Consider the following 27,698-nt stretch of genomic DNA (forward strand, 5'->3'; position numbering starts at 1 on the left):
TATGTGAAAGCTCATGTGAAAGCATTTTTATCGTTGCTTTCACGTGAAGAGAGAAACAGGAATTATAACACATCAGATGTACTCTCCATGCACTCCTTGCCGAACAAATAAAATGAAGATTCAGTGTTGCCCATCACAAAGCGTGCTGGTAAATACAACAAATTTAGTCATACAAGTGCACTCCAACCGATCTTGAACCTGTGGAGTTGCTTCAAAGGGCTCACAACTAATCCTTGCTCACTCACAAAATTTCAGAAAAGCCGCAAGGGATGAGTCGGGAGCATACCATAATCTGGGAGAACTGAATGGAAGATACGTGCGTTTACACGTGCACCAATAAAGCAAAAAAAAAGCTGGAAGTAGCTTGAAGGCATTGAAATGCATCATTATACTGTAACTACAGCGCAGAACAAGACTATTACAAAAGCTACATACACCTTTGTACATGAATTTTACATCTTTCACCCTTAATAAAATGCCATTCTCGCAATTTCTGACCTGCAGGATTGTATCGATTGTATATGTCTTCTGTCAGCTGGCAACACCTCCTGAAAGCATCAACGCAGTCCTTCCTGATCGGGGTAGCAGTCACCATGTCCATCAGTGTGCGTACTTTCAATGTGCATTCTCTTTGCTGCCAGTCTAGCCGGGATCCTAGAGAGCAGCACCAGCGCAGGGTCTCGTCCTCGTATTCGTCCACTGCAAAGGATGGTGACCGCATATTTGCTATATGGTGGCCTTTCGATGATAAAGTTGACTCCAAGACACTGAAGTAGGGTGCATCGTAAGCCACCATGCATGAATTCGCACGAACCATACCATTCTGCGGTACATTTACGCTATTTAGCTACACTTTAAGCTCATCGGTGTCTTTCACTAGCCATATGACACAATTTCTCCGACTGTAAAAATGATACAGAAGATCAAACAAATCATGTAACCATTACTACCACTGGGGACACCACATATAGGTGACAAAATATTTTCATTGCTTGCTAAGATTGTTTGGTCAAGACATCAAAAAAAAAATTTGACCATTGTCGTGGCCTGGCCTTCAAACTACGCTCCCCCTGGTTGAGGAAACGAGTGAGTGGCCGCCTTCCCAAATGAAATATGCAGCTCAGGTTTTCTTTCTTGAGATCGCGTTCGGTCCGCACACGTGGCTCGTTCCTGGGAAATTCGCAAAATGCATTGAGGGCTTTAGGGTAGTTAATAAAAATGCCTCAAAAATTAGCCCTGCTTTCTGACAAGCTTAAAACATTGGTTATTTGTCGTGGGTTTCCGACTTTATTTGCATGTTTTAAATGTTTTTACGGGATAACATTGAATCTATAAATCAAATATTTTGTTTACGAATAAATCATATGCTAAATTGTGGTCACCCACTGCACACACATCACTCCAGTCTGCTCTGCCTAAGCGTTCTCTTAAAGAGGTCAGTGTTCCAGAAATAGTAAGTGCATGGGAAGATTGCTGACACCGTCGTTTAGGTGCCGTAATGAGTTGACTTGCAAGCACAAATATAGGCACGTAGTCGCTCATCTTGTGCATATAGAAGTGCCAGCCTTGATGTTCAAGAGTCAAAGTTGGTTATAAAGAGTCCTGAAAGTGTTACTGACGGTGAAGCGATCCGCGAAGGACATGCACGTTGTAACATTTTGAGAAGAATCAGAGTTTAAAAATGGTGAAAGTTCTAATTTAACACTGCTTTTAGCTGTAAGGTTGAAGTTGAGGTCACCACTTAGAATACGGGCGTATCTTCTTTCACTGACAAATTCTAAGACAGACTCTATAAAAGAAAAGAAAAAAAAACGGTCATTATTTGAAGCAGCGCAGTAACACACACAAAGCACTGAACTACAAAGTGTGATAGTAAGCACTGTTTCATAAAAAAGGGACAGATAAAGCGGAAATCCGATATTCACTCAGAGCTCAACGAATTTAAAATTAGCATAGCTACGCCACCACCTCTCTTGTCTGTGCGGTTCACGTAGCACAATTTATATGTTGGAAATATATATACAGTGAAACCTCGGTGATACAAATCTCGCGAGGTGATCAAAACTATTTGTATGCGAAATTCTTATGACAAAAAAATACGAAAAAAATTGTGTGCATCAAAAGAAAGCTGGCGTACGTTCACTGTTTCTCAGGCAGCAGACAATCATACTTGTAAATATATGGTGCATGCGTGTAATAAATGAACCAGATGTCCTGTCCAGAAGGGTCTTTTAGCTGTCTGACAGCTAAAAGACTCTTCCCAATCTCAGTGCGTTTTTTTTTCTCGTGACAAAAAAGTACCAAGGCGAACGTGACTTGAGGAGATTGTTCCACGATATAGATGAAGGCCAGAACATATAAGATCCGCTGTCCTTTCCTATTATTACTTTCTCATCGCGGTGATGTTAGGGATGTTTTCGGGTGAAATTTACGGTCATGCGCGCATAGTCTGGAGTTTTTTTTTAACATTTATGAGTCTCCCGTACAAATCGAAGTGTTGGCAACTGCGCACGTCCCGAAGAATCGTGCGACTGGGCGTTGCGAAGCTGAGCTCCTTCAACGAGACTGTCCGTTTCTTCTTTCGGTACTCGTCCTCCTTTCATAAGATGTCTGGCTGCGATATAACGGCCTGGGTAAACAAAGTACAATGACAATCCTCCCAACAGAACAGCATGCGTCGACTGGTTAGAGAGAGAGAGAGACAAAAAATTGGTCCCGTATCTGCATGTTTCACAACAAATTTCATCAAAAGACGGTGGTCTTGCGTCACGAGAGAGTGAACGAAACGTTTATTTGATGTTCTGCGCGAGAAAATATGTGAATGGTATTCTGGAGGCGCTGCGTTAGAGTGCCTCAATGCGTGCAGCAGAGGCGAACAAGAGCATCGAGGCACGTGAAACATGAGCGCCACATGGCAGTTATCTTGCAAAACGAAGCGCGCGGCGTGCGCACCCGTCTCGGAGGCGATAATATGTAGAACGCAAGGCGACGGGTAGGTGCCACCACCGTGTGTTATTAGCTTGAAAACACTTGTCTTCGTGCATAGCGTTGCATTATCCGCGCAGCGTGATAAACGCCAGAGTTCTTAGAATTACTTTTGTATGGCTTCTCTAGTATAAAGAGACACACCACAGAATAGTGATGTGTTGATATTGTGCCTCAGATATGCGCAATATTCACATTTTAATTGACAATCACACAAGTATTAATGGCGAAAGTTGTGCAATATTGGTGAGTGCTGCGGATGGGGTTGAATTTTGATCGTTTCAAGTATCGTTTTGGGGGCCAAACAGACAAATGTAGAGACAGGCCAGGATTTCCGCGCATTGAGCTTTCATTTTTTTCGTCACTAGTTTCCACACTGCCAGAACCTCAGGTCCCCCAAGGAAGTGCCCGCACGAGGGCGGCACGCGGGTTGTCACCATGGCGCCACCTAAAGAACATTTCTTATTTTCGCATTCCGCCGGGGACATCGGTAAACGAGGTAATTGATGCGATGGAAGCACTGGTTGGCAGCCAAGAAATCTACAGTGTTCAGCACCACGGATGATTCGACTTCCACGCCGGCGTCAACTCGACGCGAGTAGTTGAAGTCCTTTTGGGAACTGGTGGTCTCCGCCTTGGATCCAGAATAGTCCCCCTTGTCCTGGTGGCACGACAAGAGCTAGCGTCACGTACCTGTACCTGCCTTATGTGCCCGACAACGAGGTCGAAACAGGCCTGAAGTCCTACGGAACCATGCTAAGAATTGAAGAGCCGTGGTATAAAGACCGCCCCAGTGTCCGCACGGGAACCAGGTATATCAAGATGGACATGCGGCTGGCGAACCCGCTCCCTAACTTTGCGCGAGTGGGAGGCCATAAAGCGACCTTTGATAATCGCGGCGTGAAGCATCTTTGCTGCCGTTGCAACCAAGAAGGCCACTTCAAGGCCCAATGCGACACCCCGCATTGCGCCAGGTGCGTAGTCTTCGGGTAGTGCACAGACACCTGCATGCACCGAACCGTGTCGACGCTGTGGCAGAGCTCACGCCGGCGTCGACTTTACCGCGACGAAGCCGTACAGTATGGCAGCAGTGATGGATATCGACGAGCTCCCGAATCTTGGCACGGCATCCGCCACAGGCCAGACGCAAAGGCGAATGACCAGCCTGCGGCCCGACGAAGCGACTGAAGCCGAGCGACGCCGAAGAACGGCCAGAACCGCCCGTTATCCCGGAGAAAACGCCGGCGTCGGCCATTACGGCACCGCTGGCGCTGCAAGCAGACAGCCAAACAGACGTACAGACGCTAGTGGCGTCGAGAGGCTGGAGGAGGAAGGCAGCCATGCTGAACCTAGCCAAGCTACCGCCACTGAGTTAGAGAGGGCCGCAGACAGGGGCCAGGCAGGAAAGCATGGTGAACACGGCGCACGAAGCGTGAGCGGTGACTACGAAGCCAAGGACGACACCGCCAGCGCCGTGGAAGCCTCAGTCGCTGCAGAGAGTGGCGCCGAGAGAGGGACAGGCGACGGGAAGAGAGACCGCCCCACGGCGTGCAAAGGGCTGCAAGCAGAAAGCAAGCCCAGCCTCAAGGGCAAGTCTGCGCCGAGAACCGGCACCACCATGCGAGGAACGTGGTGGAAGAAGAAATGAGACGATGACGCGCCGCATGGCAGTGACGTCCTGCAGACCGTGTAGAACAGGCCCCCATGCAGTAGCTCAGCCAAGCAAGAAAAGACTGTGAAGGTGCCAGAAGGAGAAGACGCGTCGAAACACCCCGAACCGTTCATTTCCAGCCGACAGCAACCGCTGCCCGAGTCGGCGTAGCAACAGGGCAGCGCCTCGTAGCAGCGTCAACATGGCGACCAACATGGCGAAGCGGGAGGAAAGCCGAGCCGGTTAGACAAGATGGCAGCCACTGTGGTAGAAACTCGGAAATCAACCCCACCGTCGTCAGACGAGTATGAGCCCGGAGAGCTTGTTATTGACGAGCGTGCACCGACATCACCAGATTTTCCGGAGCACACTCAGCAGTAAACGCTCTCGATGCCGGCAGACGTCGGTCTAGGGTGGAACAGCCGGAGCCGGGACCCCGAGGCCTCCGACAATGGAACGCTCTTCAAGTTACTCAAGCTCTCGGGTCCGGGTCCTAACAGAGCTGACGCGGGGCGCCCTCAATGCAGCGCCAAAAAGGTGCGACGTGACGCCGCGGGGCGCTCAAGAGGCCACACGTCGGGGAGCGAACACGAAAAGGCGACGTGAGAACACTATTCGGGCTGAAAGCTGGTAGCCGGTGACATGGACAGACAGCGATTTTTTTAATAGGTGGGTACGTTCCATGCTTTCACGCCATCATGTGTTTCCACGGTCACTCTTATCATCGAGGTGACGCAGACTAAACTTTTTCAGAAAGACGCTGTAGCACGAAAACCCCAGTTAATATGCAAATATTGTCACGTGGTTGTTTGCAAAGTTAAGAACGTTCAGTCGTGCAAAAAATGTGTGAATAATTTGAGCAAATAGTCGCACAGCTGAGCGATTCCGCCACAAAGTTATCAGCCAGAATTGGCACGGCAGCGTGTACAGAATACCAAGTAACATGAAGCCCGTGCCATACGGGTGTTTTTTCCCCTCTCCGTGACAACATGCCCCAAACAGGTCATTGTTCAGCCGCGCACTAGGAACAAATCAATGTTCTATTTCCTGTATCGCGCGAAAGCACAAATGTCATATGTATCCCATGTACTATGCGCCGGAGTGGTCACGTTCTTTTTGGGTGGTGACATGAGGCAGTTGGCTGAGTCTGCTGCTCACAAGTTCAGTGTGCATCTCCCAGATTAAGATTGATATGTGGGGTTTAACGTCTCTAAACACCATATGATTATCAGAGTAGTGGAGGGATCCGAAAATTTGGATCACCTGGGGATATTTAACGTACACCCAAATTTGAGCACACGGGCCTACAGCACTTCCGCCTCCATCGGAAATGCAGCCGCCGCAACTGGGATTCGATTCCGCGACCTGCGGGTCAGCAGCCGAGTACCTTAGCCACTAGACCGCCGCGGAAGAGCGTACATCTCCCAGTCGAAGCTTCATTTTCATTATTCGCCTGCCCGATAAGATTAGCGTCATGGTGGCAGCGGTAGAGTGTATGAGTTCACGACACTTAGCACGTGATGCAGTTTTTTTTACTTCTTGCCTCGAGGGAGGTAAGCGATAGTGATGTGTGAGCACACTTTTCTCTTTATGTTCATAGTCGGGCTGCCATGTTGTGCATGGGCATACATACCCATACATATGAGTTCCGTATGTGCCATGTCTTCTTTTTTTTTGGACAATAAGACGTTGTAGGCAGTGTGTTGGTACACTTTGCACGACGGCCCCACAAGGAGCGTGTCAAGGCACCCCTATCAAGTGTTGAACGGGGGCCTACTGTAAACCGTGAGCGTGACACTTTTCGTTTACAGCATTTAGCTTTCCTGGTTTTTGCGCACAGTTCAGCCGTTTCAAATGTTACTGTATAGGTTAGTGCAGACCATGCCACTCGGCAACCTGGCTGTGTTTACTTGGTTTCTAGATTAGCATGGACATATAAACTAGGGGCTACAAAAAGGAAAAACAACGCCATGCTTTTCCCTGTTGTTTAGCAAATGTAAATGTCTCTTAAAATATTTACATGGAATTTTCGGGGCCTAATTACCCCACAGAAGCAAAACCTAGTCTCTAGAACTGCCAGAAAACTGCAGTGCGACATTTTATGCCTGCAGGAAACAAATATAAAACCATTGCGGAAAGCTAAGGGAAGCAGTTCTCTGCTCGCGGCCTTTTCTAATTCTTTACACACCATGTGTGTGGCACTGCCATAGTTGTGTTTAACAGGTCTCTTCTTAACGGAGTCCACTTCACCTTCGACCCAGATGGTTGAATGGTAGTGTTTGATTCTGAGTTCTTAGAGGAGCTATTTATACTAATCAGCGTATACGCGCCGGTAAAAAGTCAAGCAATGGCAAGCTTTTACATGCAATTAAACTCGATGCTGCTGGAAAGGAAGCACTTAATAATAACAGATGATTTTAACTGCGTTTTGAACAGTTTAAATAATAGAATAGATCCGGACAGAGAGAAAAGAGACATTTATAATTCATAATTAAAGAAAATCGTAGAAAAATTCAACCTATTAGACGTGCACACACTCTGTCATGGGGAAGATTTTCAACACATCTGGTCGCGTAAAAACATGCAGGCTCAACTAGACCGACTGTATGTGACTTTGTCTCTGTGGTAAACAGTTGTAGACTGTCAGCCAGTGGACGCTCCTTCGTTCACCTTGGGCATTTCCGGCCACAGGCCGGTGGTAGTGCCTTTTGAGGTTAACGACAGGTCACCTTACCGCCACCCTTGGCAAGTAGACGACAGATTTTTGAATGATGTGACGGTAAGGGCCAGTTTGCGCAACCATTTGACAGCCTTCATAGACAACCATAGTTGGGACGCTCTCAAGCAGGCGTGGCGAGAAAACCGGACCGACCAGGGTAAAAAGTTGTAACACCGGTAATCTGGTGTGGTGAGAGCAACGCTCCAGCGTATCCGGATAGTCAAAAGAGGGGTACCCACCTCTATTGAAGTACAATGTCATCGATCTAGAAGCTGTTGGCTCGCGGTACACACTAATCAGTGCATATAGCACCCATGATCACCCACGTTTTGTCTGCCAGTCACTTCGCTTCGTTCATCAAAGTACACAACGAAAGAAGAAACACTACAAAATAATGCTATTCTGAGGTCCACTGCACGGTACATTACTTCTTTAATAAACTAGAGCCATTAATAAAAATAGCCGGTGCTTTATATACCAGTCCAAGATGCGATTATGAGGCCCACCGGAGAGAAATCTGGAAATTTCGACCCCCAGCTGTTATTTAAGGTGTACTGACATCACACACAACATGGTCCTATGTCGTTTTACCTTCATCGAAATGCGAACACTGCGGCTGGTACCGAACCTACAGCTTTCGGATCACCACGTGCCGATCTCCATAACCGCTGTGCCATCGCGGTGGTATATCTACAGCGTCTCCACAGCCACCATTATCCTCCGTAAAAAACGAATAAACGTTTAATAAATAATATTGTAAGGCAGCGAGCTATACATCTGCGATATCTCCAATGTTATAGTCACCGCATTTTACAGGAGGTTTTCAGAGCGTTGGATTTCAAACAGCATGCGATAACAGTTAATGGAGAATAGCTTAGTAAACTGCGATTTGCTGATGGCATTTGCCAAGTGAGTAACTAAGGGAAACAATTGCAAATCATAATTACTGAATTAGACAGGGAACAGGTCTTTGGGTCCGAAAATTAATATCCGAAAAACTAAAATAATGTTCAGCAGCCTTGGAAGAAAACAGTGGTTTGCGATACCTATGGATACAGTGTAAGCACTAAAAGAATACGCCTATTTAAGAAAGCTTATGATCGCAGACGCGAACCATGCGATTGAAGAACCTAGACGAACAAGAAGGTTGTGTTGTAGATTTTGTGATTACTCTTACATAATGAATAGCAGTTTACCACTCTCTTTGGAAAAAAAAGCTGATAAAACACTGCATTTTACCGGTATTTACTTATACGGGAAGAAACATGAAGGTTTACGACAAGGTGAAGAGCGTTGAACTTAAACTGAATACGACGCCGCGTGCCATGAAAATATATATGATAGATGTAACCTTATCATGGGCAAGAAGACAGCAGTGTGGGCGAGAGAACAAATGCGTGTTAAAGATATATCTTAGTCCAAAATAATAATGCTGCGCGAAGGCCAGACAACTGGTGACCATTAAAAGGGACAGCCTGGACTCTAACAGAAGGGTAGCGCGAAAACAGGATGTAGAAGGTTAAATGGGCAGATGAGATTCATAAGTTTCTGGGGTTAACGTGGGCGCAGTATGCACAAGACCGGGCTGATTGGAGAAAGATTGGAATGGCATGTACCCTACAATTAGCACGCTCATGTTGCTCATGATGGTGATGAAGACAACCACCCACTTTTGAAACAATAATGTGCAAGTTTGATTGCATGATTGGTACATAGTTGCAAATATTTTTTATGTATTAACCGTATTGTTACTGCGACAAAAAGCATGTTAAGAGGCCAATCAGGTTCTAGCCTTAGCGTTTTCGGTGAGTGTAACATGTGCTTAGCCTTCATTCATTCATTCATTCATTCATTCATTCATTCATTTTAAATGCACTCGAGTGGCTTGGAATTCTAGACGGTTGTGGAGTGCATGTGTCCAACAATAAGAAAAACACTAATGTTTAAGCGAACACTTTCAATAATATTGAAAGGTGCTGCCGGATCTTGTACAATTTCAGCTCGCGAGGTCCGGCAGCACCATTCTGCCGGACCTCGCGTGGAGAGGTAGAAGCGGAGCGATGGTCTACGTGGAGAGGTAGAAGTGGAGCGATGCAGGAAATCAGGGCTGCATTGCTTCCCTTGTGGAATTATTGCGGGAAGCAACGTTACCTACCATCCTTAAAGAAGTAAGCCATTCAAGACACCATTTCAATCTTCGCGACAGTTGCGCTACTATCGCAACTACCTCTCAGACGGACGCGAATTACTCTTATTCCGTGCTATCTACGTTAAGCCATATGCACGCCTTCAACGCTGACTCGCAGTGTGCACATACCGAAGGAGTGCAAGCTTCTATTTTTCTCCAGCTCTGCAAACGTAGAATGTACCGCTGTGTCAACCAGTGCCGGAGCCGGGGAGGTGGCGGTTCAAACCCCTCCTCACTCCGAAAATTTTCAATTTTGCTTGCGTATATATACACGCACACATGCAAACGCAAGCACAAACATACAAAAGTATGGTTATGTGCCTCCCCTGCTTGAGAAAAATTTGTCACAACGCCTATGTGGCCCATCGCTACAACTGCTGCGTCACGCGTGGCGCCACAAGAACCCCCCTTGCCATTTTCCTGCTCCGTAATAACCCCAGAGTCTCTCTCAGTACTTTGGACTACGCCGGTGATGATTCGTCCTCTTCTTATTGCTCCGGCTACGAAAAGATAGATAATTGTTGTCATCAATCACACGTTAAGCAGAGACTTCGCCATGGCCATCTGCATCCGCTAGCAAAGTTGCCTTTCATTTCACACCACGTGATTCTACAGCACGGTGCAATACAAAAGCTCCTAATTGACCAAAGGACGTGTATTTTCGTCTGAAGTTGTCAAGCGATTCTAGAGACATGCAAGGTATTTCACCAGACCACAACATATTACATTCATGAACTGAATAGTTTAACAGAAATATCTACTCAAACATCAGCTGATATGCTGACAATGTACGTCCCTGCAGATTACTTACTGGCAAGCTGTGATTCTCTTCGTGACGTATACATGCCCAAAGCACTGCTATGCAGACCATGACTACAGACATCTCTCCTTCCTTCCACCCGTGAAGGGCCCGAGCCCTCTAGTACGTTGTGCACAATACCTCTTTTCCACGCTTATGTGAGTGAGTCGACAGCAGTTATACCAGCTGCTAAGCGTTGAAGAAGGTCGCCAGAGAGCCCGATTTCACGCAACTGCTGGTAAGCAGCGTCAAACACATGATCGCAATGTATTCAAGCCTTTTAGCGTGTGTGCCCGTGACTGAGTTACATGGCTCTGAACCCCTTGAGCTATCCCCGGTCGTCAAGCCACTTGAGCTTTCTTTTAATATAGTTATCAACAATATCAAGACATGAGATTAAGCATATGAAACTGCTAAAGCTTTATTATCATGCACTGTGCCGTGGTGGTCTGCCCGTGATTTTCCAGGATGGCTCTCACTTTCGGAAGAGATAAGCGCCAATGCTCGCCGAAGCAGAACACGCTGCTCATGTACAAAGAAAATAATTCGGGAACACAAGCTTTGCCCTGGTTCTGTCATTGCTGGTCAGTCTCTAATAGTGCAGGTCGTATTTAAAACGCCTAATTATATTGTAAATAGCTTCTGCCACGGTTTTCTTCAATTCAAGATATGTTGCTTTACTGATTCCGCAGTTGACTAAATAGGCCCCTGGTTCCCCTTCCTTTGTTGCCTAAATAATGGATAGTGTAATAAGAAATAAATAATTAAACAAGCGAATCTTACTTGCTGCATTTTCAGAAACGAAACTGGCCCTACAGCAAGATTCTGGGGGCAACACTTATCGAAAAAACCAGCAACTAAATCTTCAGCAATTACGCACAAGTAACTATAATTGCTGAAACATGACCAGTTCAAACCACGATATTTTAATGAAGCAGGCCGTAGAGAAGGACTGTAACGGAGAACTATGCAGGACAGGCTACAGCACGCGCGTGCTGAAGCCTGGGGGCATAGTTTTTCTCTCCGTTGCGGCAGAGGAGGGTGCCTGGAGTTTCGATCATCTCGGGTTATCTCACGTGAATTTACACTTACGTACACGCAGTGGCGTAACTAGATAGGACGGCGCCCGCGGCAAATATATTACCACGCCACTCGTGATTGTAATGACAGTGATTTTTTTCTTGTCATTATTATTGTCTTATCAGAAAAAAAACATCTGGCTGTTTTGTGCAAGCAAATGAGCAATATTTCGAATGATTGATTGACTGATTGAATAATTGATCGATTAGTTGATTGATTGATTGTTCACTACAGTGGACTAAAGCCACCTTGGACGTCCATGCATCATGTGACACACCAAAAGTCCACCAGGTTAGGAAAAATGTGACAGAAGAAATGAACCTAGTCGGCCACTTGTCTCGCTTTACACAAAACATGCCAAATTTGTAAACTACATACATTCGAACGAAAGAGAGCGATGAAGTAGGCAGGTAAACTGTTCCTATTGTTTTGTATACATAACCATAAAACGTATTTTTACAAATTATTTATCACATAAAACAAATCTGCATACTATGGCTACTATAACTTTAATAATGGTAACGTTGCATCCAAAAGTTTGTTCCTGCAAATCTTGTGGTCGCATTTATTATACATTTTGCGCCACTAGTGCTTATTTTGACAGAAAGCAATGGTTGTAAACAAAACAAGTTCTTTATATTTGACATATAAGATGGCACAGGTGCATTACGAAAGCAGCTGTCGCTCTCGGGTCACGCCTTTCCTGCCTCGGCTGCCCTATATAGACCAGGGGTCTCAAACACGTGGTTCGCAGACCTCTCGGGAATGAACCGCGCCCCGCACGTGACTGTCTTCATCACAGTTTTCTTCATCGTTTTTTTTTGTTTCTTAATAGTTGCGATCATGAGCTATGACTCGTCTAAGGAGTTTTTTATTGATAAGACAGTCGCAGTCAAACATGTGTGGACACGTAACCGCAAAAAGAAACTCTATATTTCAGAAACATCCTCCAGATATTAACCAGTTATAGTTTACTGGCCTTACCGGGATAGCGGGATTGAAGTGCACACACGCAGTAACATACGAGAACCGCACTGCTCACCGTACGCACGCTGTTTTTCGTATTTAACGTTACCGTCTTAGCGTTGTTTACATAGTGTACGTAGAACACGGCGGCGGTTTCGGACACACGCTTCGAAGTGATTTTGATATAATTCTGTCTAAGATCCACTTCGTTCCCAGCAAACGACTGTTTCAAACGGCTTCGCTTGCCTACAATTAGCTTCGATGACCGAGTATTACGGATAACTAGGGTGATTTTTGGGATAGCTTCCCATTTCGAACGTCTCAAGGCCTAACTAGAAGATCAATGTAAACAAATCAGTAACATATATGTTTTCGCGTTTAGCACGTGGTTCATATTTAATTACATTAACAATATAAAAAACACTTTGTAAGACTGCTTCGCGATGTGACACCGGCACACATTCTCATTTTATTTTCTTTCCACTGTTATTCAACTTATTCACCTTCTGATAGGTGGAACCCCTGTCTAAGATGAAGCTCGTAAACACAATCCCGCTAAACTACAAAGCGCTATCCGCAACGAACGTGTACAGCACGATAACGCTATTCCCATAACCTCTCTATCACGCTAATGGTAAACTATAACTCTATATATTAGTCATTTTCAGACGAGATTAAAAAGTTTGCGGGTATGAATTGGCAGCAGCAAGCACAGGACCGGGTTAACTGGTGGAACATGGGAGAGGCTTTTGTCCTGCAGTGGACGTAGTCAGGCTGATGATGATGATGAAGAAGAAGAAGAAGAAGAAGAAGAAGATGATGATGATGATGATGATGATTAGTCATTTTGGGGGTATATATAGGTTGTTAGAATCCCGGTGTCAAGTCGCCTTCAAAAATGACCGGCATATGAGTTAGGGAAATGTACTTCAATTGAAAATGTTAGAAATTTGAAACGTAGTCACTTTTGTGCGTGTTTTGTGCCCTATATGCGGAGTCAATATCGAGCAGATGATACTGATACCATCTCATGTAATCAGCCACCATAAACAATTTATCTGAGACTTCAAGCGGAAAACCTTGAGCTGTATTAGCAGGAAATTAAATGCCATTGTAGCTTGCCGCTTCACAGAAACCAACAGTGAAGTCGATGTTCGTGACCACCGAGTGTCCCGAGGCAGTGGGTAAAACATGAGCGTATAGATATTTTCTAGCGTAACTCTCCTAGTTGGGGTATCCGATACGCCCAGGAATGCAGTTAGGGATGCTAACGTGAGACGTTAAGTCCACATGGAAAGAGCAGGGGCATTGAAGAATGCGTGCAGTCTTGGTTGGGTGTGAAAAGATGAGTTAACAAAGGAGGTAAAGCGGAGGTCGAACATATCTTACTAAATGCATTTCGCCTCAGGCTCCATTCTAAATGGATGTCGTTATGAATATGATGGCTCATAGCGATTTAGAAAGTGCCATAACACGTCACAACGGATGCTATCGGCTACTGTTTGGTCGTGGTGCAGTGAGGTCACTGCTTTCATGATTGCCGCAATGAATGTGGTTGCAGACTTTGAACCTCGCAGCGAAGATCTCAACATGAATGCAGGATTGCATTTCAGTGTGAGTGTGTCTTAATTGGTCCCCTGTGCAGTCGCGGCGGCAGCAGCTCTTTCTGCGAATGAAGCCTGGCTCCGTCGTTTTCGTCGCCGGCATACGCGAGGCGTCCGACTGTTGAATACTGTTTATGTACACGAATATTTATTTTTAGTTCTTATAATGACGTATTCGTTTTGTAGAACTCGAGCAGAGGCGCCCTGCTGTGAAAAGAATCATGGCGTAGCAGTGAGAGCAGAGCTGTTCAATGCGCCCCTCGAATGCTGCACGCATCCGAAGAGCAGGTGGTAGGGTACCAGTGAGAAGAAATTTAGCATGAGGTCAAAACTATCGAGGCCTCATAATTCATGGTAGTACAGCGGTAGAACACGTGCGAAATCCGACGCAGAATCGCTGCGGGGCTGGCTCATATAAACGATGTTAACATCACTGGAGTCGGGCTACATGTTATTGCCAATATGCTCACCGGAAGAAACAAGAAAACAGAACAAAATGAATGTGCAAGATATCAAGATGACTAACTCTTGGCAAAGCACGCCTGCACTGCGTTTGTGATCATTACGAGAAACGTGAAGAGATGGTACTATTGGCATGAAACATGAAACGCGTAGTGCGGCAAGCATCAGCAAGTGTCTAATGTGTCCCGCGCAGTCATCGCCGTGGAGATGTGCAGAGATGCAAAATGGGACTGATGCGTGCAATGGTGATGACTGGAGGGCGCGCAGTATACGATATTTAGTATACTTACCGCTGTTCACACTTAATTTGACGCCGATATTACATATCCTGTAGTTTATCGCAATTTTCTCTCTCGTCAAGGCCAAGTGCACAGATAATGACATGGATGTGATCACAATGTGATAATTTGCCATTGAAGTTCTAGTTTCTGTAACTCTTCAGTGCTATCATGCGCGAGGCCCACCACTGGAGACATGGACGCGGCAGTCGACATATGCTCCGACATAATGACCTCATGATTCAAGCATTTCCGAGAAGGCGACTTTGTCTGTGGACTAGGAACGCAAATTTCAATTTGGGGAGTAACAATGAGTTCACCCGTTGCACCCCCTTCTCTACGTGAAGAAGCAAACACCTTGAAGCCGTCTTAAAGATTACTTGGGTAAATCATTTCTCATAGTCAACCCCATCCTACGCATGCTGATCTGGATAATTACCATGGGGAAAGTACCGATGCACAGAGAAAAATGAGGAGAGGTGACACAATTTGATGGAAGAAAGCAGTATGCGAATTCCCCGCCGCAGTGGTCTGTACTGAGTTTGACACTCGAGTATTAACCCGAGGGTCGCAGGATCAAATCCTCGCTGCGGCGGCTGCATTACTGATGGAGACCAAAATGTTTGAGATTACCCGTGTACTTAAATTTAAGTGCTCGTTAAAGAACTCCAGGTGGTCGAAATTTCCGAAGCCCTCCACTATACTACATCTCTCATAATCATATCGCGGTTTCGGGACGTTAAACCACAGTGACTATTATAAGTATGTGAAGAAGTTTCTGATTTCAAAAAAGATACCAATACCACACAAACACACACACACACACACACACACACACACACACACACACACACACACACACCTGCTGGAAAGTTGTCTTGCAGATTTTCGCAAATTGTTGGTTTTTACTGTCGGTTGGCCCTAGAGACAGGTGGTGTAAGAAGCTCGTGCCTTATGTGTTTGGTTGAGCTGATGGATCTCGCGTGCTCTTTACATCATCGAGCAACCTTCCGAGCCCGAGCCTCCGAACCTCTACGTCGCGAATACTTCGCTTCCGTGCCCAACCGGGAAGAGCTGTCAGCGGTAACAAGGCTGGTGTCATCATCCGTGGTTGCTTCCTGGAGAGTGACCAGTTACAGCTTCGAAGCGATCAACAAGAGGCTTCACTATGTCGTCGGCAATGAGTCAGCCAGTGGCCAGAATGAGTGCGTTGCCGGGGCAGGTGTAAGAATCGCAGCAAATATTGTGTGCCACAGAAGACCATGTCTGCAGGAGTAAAGTGCAGCCCACATTGTCCGCTCCATGCGCCAACCGTTGTCAAACATAGCGCGAAAGCGAGCACCGATACGAGGCAGACGGAACAAACGAGCGGCCGCCGGTAAGCATCAAGTGAAAACCCGGATGGTGGTCCGTCTCTCTCGTTGGAAGTACATACGCGTACATAAGACGCCGCTGATAGCGGGCACGTATTTTAAAGACGATATTAAAGACGATAGTCTTTCTTGAGGACCTTCAACGAAAAAAAATTTGGTCTGTCTGTCTGTACATTTGTCTGTTTGTCTGCCCCAGCGATACCTCAAACGGCACCAAACGGCCAACCCCATCCGCAGCGCCCACCAGTATTGCTCTAGCCCCGCCACGGTGGTCTAGTGGCTAAGGTACTCGGCTGCTGACCCGCAGGTCGTGGGATCAAATCCCGGCTGTGGCGGCTGCATTTCTGATGGAGGCGGAAATGTTGTTGGCCTGTGTACTCAGATTTGGGTGCACATTAAAGAACTCCAGGTGGTCGAAATTTCCGGAACCCTCCACTACGGCGTCTCTCATCATCATATGGTGGTTTTGGGACGTTAAACCCCACAAATGAATCAACCAATATTGCTCTGGGTTTAGCGTTCATAGCTGTGCGGTTGTCAATTGAAAAGCGATTATTGCGCATATCTGAGGCGCCACAACAACGCTTCGATGTTTTGTATGTCTGCCTTTATACTAGAAGAAGCACACACAAGTAGCTCTAAGGAATGTAGCGTTTATCGCGCTGCGCTGAAAGTGCAACCCAAAGCTCAAAAAGGTGTTTCCAACGCTTTGCTACGACGTCATGGTGGTGGCACCTGCCCGTCGCTTTGCGTTCTACACCTGATCACCTCCGAGACTGGCACGCATCTTTCTCCGCGGGCGTCACGCCTTCGTTTTCGAAGATAACTGCCAGATGGCGCTTGTGAATAACGTGCCTCGATGCGCTCGTTCGCCTCCGCTACACGCTCGAGGCACTCTAACGCAGCGCCTCCAGAATACCATTCACCGATTTTCTTGCGCAGAACATCAAATAAACGTTTTGTTCACGCTCTCCAGACGCAAGACTATCGTCTTTCGGTGGCATTTGCGGTGTAACATGCGGATTTGGAACCAATTTTTTTCATTTGTGTCTGAAATGACGATGAAATTCACACAGGAGATGTATTCCATGAACTTCAGCTGTCTTTCATCGCATATAGCTGCGTGCTCTTCGAAAAGGCCTATAGTGCGCCGTCGTTATACAGACGTGGCACCGCTCTTCTACACCCGTTGTCCTGAATACGTGCTGCTACTGTGTTTGTGCACCGCCAGTCAATGAAAATAATTGAGCTGCCGTCGTTTGTGTATGCATGGGCATATATTGTAGACCTGTGCATCAGTAGTGCTAACACGGGTGAGGCCAATAGGCTGGAGTGCGCACCTAATTATTTGATAATCAAAAAAGGTGAGATCGGGTGGCAATAAAATTAAAGATGTGTGTGACTCATGGTGACTTGCAGCCCACCATAAGTTTACGCTTGCACTTTGAACCGTTATTGTTTGTCGATGCAGAAAAACAGCTCTCCTACCGGCATTGCAGGTCAATGTTTCGTGCCTATATACATATACCGGATTGCTGAAGTACAGTCGGGTAACGCGTACAGTCTGTGCTGGTGTTTATTCTGCATTTGTAGCCTGTGTCTGTTTGTTTGCATCTGAATCTCTGTGTCATCAATTTGGCTGTTATTTTATATTTAATAAATTCGTCGACACTTTGTGCGAATGCACCCGCCAATTAATTTTTGCATCTCCTGAAATGACTCTCAGAAGTCACCTAAAAAAATCTTGTGAGGGCAGTAAAAAATCACTCCTCTAGACTCGCTGAAAACCTCAGTGGAGTGAGAATTTCTACCCTTGCTACATTGAAAAACTCAGTTAGCACGAGAGTAAATTTTTTTGTCTTATAGGGGGTAAAACAAAAACACAGAAAAGGTAGTGCGCTAGAGGACAAGTGGTTTACCCAGTTTTGGGAGTTATTTCAGGTTATTTATGTTTATTGTGTGCACAGTGTGTGCCCACAAAAAATATTAAAAAATGGCACGCGCAGTTGGAGGGAAATAAGATGAAAACCGAGCGGCTGCTAATACTGTTGCTCTGATGACGTAACAACGCCATCATTACGTAATTTTACGTCATCTGCGCAAGTGTTTGGGGGCCTTTGCAGAGGCCATAACTCCATGGGGCTCGTAGCGCCAGCGTAAGCAGAGCGTTTGAATACCGCGTATCTATGGTAGGTATACAAAAAAAAACCGCCCAAGCACTCGTACAAGTAGTTAATGAAAGCTGAAACGTGTGGCCTCGGTGCATAGGGATGGCGTTCAACTTGACGTGGTAATGAAGCCTTTAGCAATTATTGGATACATATTGGTGCTTCTTGATAAGGTTAGACACATGCTTGGCTTGTGTTTACCACAGTGTTTATTCCACATACCACACATTTTGCCTCGCATGACCACGGAGATGGAGTAATGTAACGAGCGAGAAAATGCGTTAATCACAGTTGTTTTCTCGAACCGCAGGTGGTCGGAGACTTCGCAGCCGAAGCCAACGTGCCGCTGGAGAAACTCCCGCCGAAAGCGTGCATTTCCCCCGGCGAATCCGCTCACGCAATCGTCACGTTGCCACCGCTACGACGTTAAAGTGCTTGAGATCCCGACCAATCTCGACGGCGTGGCCTGCGAGAGTCGCTCGCCACCAGCGCTTGCATTTCCGTTCGCAATCCAGCGCGGCTTGGAAGGCTGCTTGATCATCGGTACGCAGTTGCTGCCAGCACTCGGTCTCCCAGGCATGTTTTTATGCCCGGACTGCATGATCAGCCCGGTGAATGCGAGCTCTCACGTTTACACTTTCGGCGGTCTTGTAGAATTGTTCGTGGCGTTCCTATGTGGAGGTGTCAGGAGAAAGTGATGAGCGCACGCTTGGCGCCACAGCCATCCGTGGCGGCGACAGGATGGACGACGTCACTAAAAACGCAGCCAACGGTGGGCGTGAATGGGTACGACGCTGCGAACAGTGTAACTGATAACACAGCCAATGAATTCTTGTAAACACTTCAGCGCGATTGAGACGGGGCACATTGCCCCGCCGCGGTCGTCTAGTGGCTAACCGCCGTATTTGCAAAAGCTCCTCGACTCGACTTTCGCCCTTCACTTGAAAGAGTTGAGCACTTCGCCGCTGCTCGGCTGAAAATGGCGCTGGCGCTGTGTGATAATCGCAGCAGATTATCACTGATGTGCAGTGACTTTCCCTGCCTAGAGACGGCGCTCCCATCGACTTTCTCGAGTGAAGTAGAAGCTTTGAGTGAAAGGACGTCCTAGAATACGTGGGTAAGGTACTCGGATACTGACCCGCAGGTCGCGGGGTTGAATCCCGGCTACGGCGGCTGAATTTCTGATGGAGGTGGAAATGTTGTAGGCACGTGTGCTCTGATTTGGTTGCACAAAACTCCCCAGGTGGTCGTAATTTTCGGAGCCCTCCACTACGGCGTCTCTCATAATCATATGGTGGTTTTGGGACGTTGAACCCCACATATAAATCAGACGGGGCACAAAGAATAGGGCACAAACATGCACTGCGATAGCACTGTCATCTTCATAGTGATAGAATGGCACGGGAACACGTCAAAGCGTACTTCATTCAAGATGCGGGAGAAGATTTCATATCTGAGCTGCCTGTTTGCCTTTTATATGGTGAACTACGTAAGTTGTATGAGTTCTTTGATTACAGGTGATTTCTGCACATGCGCTTTTGGTTCTTAACGTGGTTGCAACTTTCTTGAATAAACTTCACTTGTTACAGTGCTTGTTTCTGTCCTATGTTCGTTGTGCTCCGTCACATTTACGATGAAAAGTTTTTAACAATGCACCAGTTCCCGCTCTCCACCTTTCTACTTTACCGCAGACAATGGAGACGATTAGTGACATCGCTGCCAAATGAATTTTCGTTTCTCCTGCGACTTACAGCTTTCGCTGTATCATGTAAACCCAACGGTTTCCGAAACGATATGGTATAGCAGTTGACTGTCCCTCAACAATCTCTGTTTGTAACTAATGTTGATTGACTTAAAGTACGATGTATTCTATTACAGGAGAGTTTTGAGCTGTCGCGGTAACATGGCTGTCTTTAGAAAAATAAAAGGGGGGGGGGGTGATTCCACGAGAGATCGACACGGGTCCAAAAGTTGATACTTTAGATTTCATTGAGTATTTTATATTTCGTGCACCTCTCACCAGGTTGCCCGAAAGTCAACTTCGTTTTATCATTAACGGCATAACTTACGAGAAAAAACTATCAAACTTCACCAACACGGAGGCACCAATTTCGTCACCTGTCATTTTCGAAAATTGCAGATGCTCTAAAAAGACAAATATTTTTGTTTCAAGGAAGATATTTTTTACTTGAAATGCATGTCTAATGAAGAATGAATTCATACAGTTTCAAGATTGTAGACCTTAAGAAAATAGCTTTTAAAAATGTCTAATTTTCGAAAGTTTAAAATAAGTTACGCATTCCCCATTTTTTTCTCCGAAAGTAATCCAAGCAGCGTTTTCAAACTTGGCACGTTTTAAGGATATAAGGTGTTCATTAGGTACACAAATTATTGCTGCCGTGGGGCAAATCTAAATTTTTATATATTGCCTCAAAGTTCTCATATTGGCAAAAGTATGCTCCACTGAAATATGAATAATAAAAAAAACCGTTTTCGATTTTTTTTAAAATCTCCTAAATAGACAACCGAAAGCCATCATACAGTAATATAGAAAAACATGTTGCATTATTTTGTTTTTAGCGACAACATTCGTGGTACAAATCAGAGGTTTTCGAGAATGCGCTGATAAGTTGAGACATCTAGAAATCGGAACGGAAAAGCGGCAATAAGCTTCAAACGCGAGTAAACGTGACCGAATTTGGTGAAAAAAGGCTGTTTTAGCAGATAGGAGTAACCATTTTGAACACGGTATTCAACAGTATCTGAATTCACTCTTATACGTAGAGCACTGAGACTTCTAATATGTGGTGCCTCTCCATTACTGACACACAGATGGAGCTGCTGTGACGGCCTTGTGTTTGCAACACGTTGGGTAAGAGAATTGAATGTTGAATGAGTTCTTAACGATTCATAACAAATTCTTATCATTTGGGGCACGAAGACTGCCGCATTAGACTGAAGAACACGCTTTAGGGCGAGTTGTCGTCCGTCGTCGGCTCTATGATGAATTGCTGTGCGCCGAATCTCGGAGGCAATGCTTTAGATGATATGGTTCAAAGTAGGGACAAAGATTACGGCTGCCGTAATTTTATCGACACTAACATTGTGAAATTCGTTTTAACGTACGATACTTCAGTTTTGCATTCGCACTGTGGATGCTTGTGCGCAAGTATCTTTGTCCCTACTTTGAACCATATGATCTAAAGCATTGCCTACGATATGCGGCGCACAGCAATTCATCTGTAGAATACCGTGATTCATCTGTAGAATACCGTGTTCAAAATAGTTACTCCTATCTGCTAAAACAGCCTTTCTTCACCAAATGCGGTCAAGTTTACTCGCGTTTGAAACTTATTGCCGCTTTTCCGTTCCGATTTCTAGATTTCTCAACATATCAGTGCATTCTCGAAAAGCTCTGATTTGTACCACGAATATTGTCGCTAAAAACAAAATAATGCAACATGTTTTTCTATATTACTGTATGATGGCCTTCGGTTGTCTATTTACGAGATTTTAAGAAAAATCGAAGATGGGGTTTTTATTATTCAAATTTCAGTAGAGTACACTTTTGCCAATATGAGAACTTTGAGGCAATATATAAAAATTTACATTTGCCCTACGGCAGCAATAATTTGTGTACCTAATGAACACATTATATCCTTAAAACGTGTCAAGTTTGAAAACGCTGCTTGCATTACCTTCGGAGAAAAAAAAATGGGGAATACGTAACTTATCCTAAACTGTCACAAAATTAGACATTTTTAAAAGCTATTTTCTTAAGGTCTACAAACTTAAAATCATGTGAATTCATTCTTCATTACACATGCATTTCAGGTAAAAAATATCTTCCTTGAAACAAAAATATTTGTCTTTTTAGAGCATCTGCAATTTTCGAAAATGACAGGTGACGAAATTTGTGCCTCCGTGTTGGTGAAGTTTGATATTTTTTTTTCTCGTACGTTATGCCGTTAATCATAAAACGAAGTTAACTTTCGGGCTACCTGGTGAGAGGTGCACGAAATATAAAATACTCAATGAAATCTAAATTATCAACTTTTGGACCCGTGTCGATCTCTCGTGGAATCACCCACGGGTAACGATTTAGAGTACCACGTACTCAACTATGGGAGAGCTGAAAGCCGTCCCGTGAGCCTCACACTGAATGAGGCAAAAACGAAAACAAAAGCTACTTGTACGGCGCAATGAATCCAACCTTTCCCTGCTACCATCACCGGGGGTGACAGTAAAGAACAACATTAAAGTCGCTAGGTACGTGTCAAAATTTTTAACGCCATGCTGACCTTTTTCTGCTCTCTGACATTGCTACTGAGTCACACGTAGTAGCTTTAGTGGCAACGACGAGCCTTTAATTCAAAGTTTGCGTAGTTGTCACAGAATGTTTTTGTTTTTGTTAACAAGCGTCACACTCTACTTAGGAGATGGCGCGCCGGCTGGCGCTTGAAATTCTTTTTCGAGACGCAAAAAACAGTGAAAGGGCGTGTTTCTCTTCTTATGCGACGTTACTATAGAATAAAATCAGTTTGAAAGCTCCGCTACAATGTACTAGCTCCACTGGAGAGGCGGGCCGCGGGGCGGTCACGAAAACTAGTGGCACTGCAGTATGATTTTGCTCCAGCGGCCTGGGGCGCGCGTGTTGTGATCGGCGGTAGCGACGTGCAAGCGGAATACCGCGAATGGTGCGCTGTATTCCCACGTCAATTCTCTGACTGTTTTCGGCACTGTGTAGTTTCTTGCACGAAAATGGGTTTGTCAAGTATGAGGCGTAGCGAGAAGAAGCAGATTTATCTACATTGCGCTACGCGGACTACCTTTGCGCCGGGCTCCAAAAGCGGCGAATGACTCCGCTTCACGCAACTTTTTCGCTCGTTTGTTTATTCATTAACTTATTTTCTTCGTAAACGCGGTTACACAGTGGCTTGGGCCAACATAAAAGCTGCTATAAGCAGCTTGAGCATTTCATAAGTGTAGCCTCCGATCTCTTTTTCGCCCAGAGGTGACGGGCTAGCAGACGAAGGATCGTAAGCGAATTTGCTGTCTAGCATTACGTTACTCGGGAGAATTCATATTTCAGTGCAAATACAAATTATATTTCAATTATTATTGTATTATTATTATTATCATTTCCTTATTATAATGTTATTACATGCGATAGCAATCGGCGAATATAGCGGAGGTAACACCATTGAGTGTTATATATATTCTGTGACAACAATCACACAACAGTTACAAACACAGTAATTACAAAACTTGGACCACGCTAGAGCTTCGCCTTCAAGAGGAGACCACAATAGCGTATAACCGGGCCCTGTGCAAATCACCTTCTCCATTACTAGCCTAGCTTCGGTCTCGGTGTGTGCCTCAACCGTGCCGTGAGGGAACGAACGACTGTGCGTGCAACGTTGGTTGTTTCACACTACCGCAGAATGTCTACTGCAAGCACAGTTTCGACATGCCCGCTGTGCCATAATTGTTCCTTTTGCGAATCAGCAAAGGGGCCTTTACGCGTGCGCAAAGCAACACACGTAAAGCAACACGTGTTCGAGGGCCCTGTAATGGCTCGGCCTAACACCCACTCGTTGCGCACTTCACATGGTTAGACGCCTGGCGCGATTCTACATTTTTAGAACGTATTATTGCGTGGATGGAAGAAATTTTTTCTACTACATGAACAAAGAAAGTGTAAAAATAAGGCGTTGCTTTTTTGGCTAGACACAATATTAGTGAGAACTTCTGCTAGATGACACTGATATTGTTTTGTTTTTTTCAAATCAGTATCGATCATCGGCATGCCTCTGTGGCATAATACCTGCATGCCACGCAGAGAGCCTGGGTTCGATTCTCACTCGCACTGAAGTCTTTTGTTACTTAACTTACTGGCAGGTTTTTTAATTTTTTTTTTCGTGGCGGACAAGATGATGATTTCTCGCTCACAACCGGAGACGCTGACAGCGACGCCGACATAAGAATTTCTGTGAAACAAGCACATCAAAGCTATCACGTTCAAATAGTATACAGCGCATAAACATTAAAAATATAAGTACGACTCAAGAGACAGCCGTTAGCTTTACAACTTAGTTAGAGAGCATGATCAAAGCACACACTGAAAGGTAGTTCTAACCTCCAACAAAAATAACCTGGGAGAGTGACGAAATCAGCAAAATAATTTGAGGCCATCTTACTAAAGTAGAACTTTTGAATAAGGCGTCGTAAATTGAATCAATTGCATGTCATTATTTAGTCTTGATTGGGGCATAAACCAATTACAGTTGATCGTGACAGACCTCCAAAGAAATCCGTCGCAATTGAAAAGGTGGTACTAAACTTTGCGTCAAAAGGTGGTACCAAGCTTTGCGTTTACTAGGCAGCGGCGAAGGTGAGGAACGCACATTGGGTAACCCCTGATGTGTTTTAGAGGCGCTGACCTCAAAAACCTTCTATAGTGCATTGACCAAATACTACAATCGCCTGGACAGAACTTCAAATTTCCCGCGCCCATTCTACGTGTCTGCCTGGAAGAAACTGCGTCATTTTACCGCGCAGATTATGGGCCAACCGCAGCGACACCTAGACAGAAAGAGACCTTGCACGGGGGCGTTATTTTTCGGCAGGGCACTTTGGCAACGGCGACGGCGAGGAAACACGTCGGATAACCCCTGCTGTGTTTTACAGGTTGGTTAAATTGCTCGTTCTTTTTTTTTACGACTGTTCACTCACTGTCGCTGCTGCGATTATGATTTGTTTTAGAGACGACTGACTTTGAGGCTCAAACTTGACTAAGTACTGTGGTTGCAGAGCTGAAATTGAAGATTACGTGTGTGTTATTGTTTGCAGTGAGTGCGAATTCTGTTTTCGTGCTTCAGTATGCTCAGGCATAAGTGAACAAGAGTATGCTGAAAATAAAAAGTTGTTTAGGAAAACAGCATCGGAGTGTAAGGCCTGCAGCCCGGGGGTATCTAAGAGTATTACACGGCCCGCTGATGAAATAGGAGATGCTCAGTTTAAGATTAGAATCATGGAAATGAACAAGAAATTTAATTCTCTCCTTAGCTTCAATGAAAACGTAGAGGGAATAGACAGGTCAATTCAGTTACTTTCGGATCACTTTCATAAAATTGAAGAACGCTTGAGTGGGCAAGAGAGGAAAACATAAAACATAAAATGCAAGATCGACAAACTTGAGAAGGAGAACCCAGCTTATGGTCTCGCCCAACTTCAGATTGATTTTGGTGATCTCGAGTGGCACAGCCGACATCTGAATGTGAATTGCATGGAATTCCTGAGACTGCAAGCGAAAATCTTTTAAACGTAGCAAATTATCTTGCGAAAACTTTGACAAAACTTGCTCCAGTTGATATTTCCGCTATTCACAAGATAGCATCGAGGCTAGGTAATTCTTTGCTTTGTCCATCAGGACATTAGAGATACATGGCTTGAAAAAAGAAAATTATTCTTTGTTTTTGGCATTGTGTAGTTTCTTGTACGAAAATGCGTTTGTCATGTATGAGGCATAGCGAGGAGGAGCAGATTTATTGACATTGAGGTCGATAATAAGATGTCTACATAATTGAGATTGTGACCAAACGTTCCCGGGCTCTTTTAGTAGCGGCTAAAACATGGGCTAAAACAGTTGGCTATGACTTTGCTTGGCATTCCAATGGGATGGTCTTGGTGCATAGGGAGAGTGGAGAACGTAAGCAGGATATCAGGTGTGAGCATTACTTGTCAGCGTTGAGCAATTGATATTTGTTTTTGTATTGTTTCTTGATTTGTTGCTCTGTAAAATTGATGACCTCGGATATATCTTCCTTCGTGAGTTCGCAAAGCGGTTTGAAAATGTACAAAGAGGTTTTCTTCGATGCTTCCATTCGAATGTACAGTCGATGGGAAACAAAATAAATGAACTCGAGTATCTCTTTAATCAAATGAAAGGTTGTTTTGATGTAGTTATACTCACGGAAACCTGGCAATTGAATATATTGTAGTGGATCATAGCTACGGGTGACCAGCGCGTGAGGGGTAGACCAGGGAAAAGAGAACGACGAAGACAGTGTTATGTTGGATTGTGTTCGAGTGAGTGGCTCTTGTACGTTACATTTGGTGGCAGCGGTGACAACGTTAACCCATGTTTACAAGGAGTAAGGCTGCCGCGATGACAGCAATAGTCGGCACTTCACAGATGCACCCTACGAAAGACGACATGTCGACGACCCTAGAACCTCCTGTCCTGACTGTGCAGGAAAGCTTGGCACCGGCCACGGAGCCCCAGTCTCATCACACATCCCACCACCAGCGCCCCATCAGCCTCTTCTGTCGGAGTTTGATGTCCAGGATACGCGAAATCACCCTCAACAGTCAAGCACTGGTGCCAGTCTACCTATACTTGACTACCTGCAAGCCCTTGTTTTACAAGGTGAGGTCGACAGACAAGCCCTTATGCAAGATTTCGAAACTCGCTTCACTACCCGCTTGCCCTCTCTTGAGGCCGCCCTTGCCCAACGTGCACCGACGGCAGATGTCGTCACCGACCTAGCTGCGCGGCTCTCTGACATCGAGGAGCAGTCTGACCTTTAGCAACATGTGCCTACCGCGGTCGAACGAAATTTTCCTCTGGAAGCTAAGCCTCAGTTTCTCGGAGCACAACTTCCACCACCTACCTTCGATGGTACCACGTCGTGGGCAGCATTTTTGGTGCAATTCGAGTCTATTGCTGGCATAAACGGCTGGACAGTTCAAAATAAAGCTCAGTCGCTCGTTGTGCAGCTCCGTGGTGCCGCGGTTGAATACCTCGAGTACATCCGGCAAGTTGTCTGCTCGAACTATGAAGCTCTGGTTTCGGCGGTGGAAACCAGATTTGGCGACAGTCATCTTCTTCAGCTCTACCTCACACAACTGAAACACGTCCGGCAAGGTCACCGTGACATTCAAAAGCTCGCTGCTCATGCTGACAGCTTGCCCCGAAAGGCCTTGTCGGGTTGCCCTATCACAACCATGGACCTTATTACTGCTAATGCCTTTGTTGATGACATCAATAACAACAGCGCCGAGCACTCCATCCGCCTCACTCGTCCGATTGACGTACGACAGTGAGACAGTGGTTCTTTGTTGTCGCAAACTTGCGTGTGCCAGTGATCTTAGGTTGTGATTGGTGCGGAGAGTTTGGCATTAGTTTGCAGTTTAACGGCACTGATTGCACCATTGAACTTAGATCTACCGCTTCGACACCAATTCAAGCAAGTGTTGAAACTTGCAATAAAGCTTGCTCTAGGCAATCGTATTTCCTGTTGAGTCATGTCATTTACAGAACTGTTGACAAAGCGCGCTCCGTACTCACTCACAACTACCGCATGGTGAAGTCCGATTATTAAATTTTCTTCGAAAGTCGGCATTCTAACAACGGGTACGAA

At 45.4% G+C, this 27,698-nt stretch overlaps 1 protein-coding gene across 5 annotated transcripts in view; it reads right to left on the bottom strand.

Moving 5' to 3' along the window:
* Nucleotides 1-27,698, bottom strand: part of LOC119176497 (A.superbus venom factor 1) — a 267,863-nt gene that overhangs the window by 99,995 nt on the left and 140,170 nt on the right. For all 5 annotated transcript variants that reach the window (XM_075877793.1, XM_075877790.1, XM_075877791.1 and 2 more), the window contains one exon: nucleotides 499-699. In XM_075877793.1, coding sequence (XP_075733908.1) covers nucleotides 499-699 — 201 coding nt within the window. The remainder of the gene's footprint in view (nucleotides 1-498; nucleotides 700-27,698) is intronic.

This window comes from Rhipicephalus microplus, chromosome X (assembly GCF_043290135.1).
Source record: "Rhipicephalus microplus isolate Deutch F79 chromosome X, USDA_Rmic, whole genome shotgun sequence".
NCBI classification, from domain to species: Eukaryota; Metazoa; Arthropoda; class Arachnida; order Ixodida; family Ixodidae; genus Rhipicephalus; species Rhipicephalus microplus.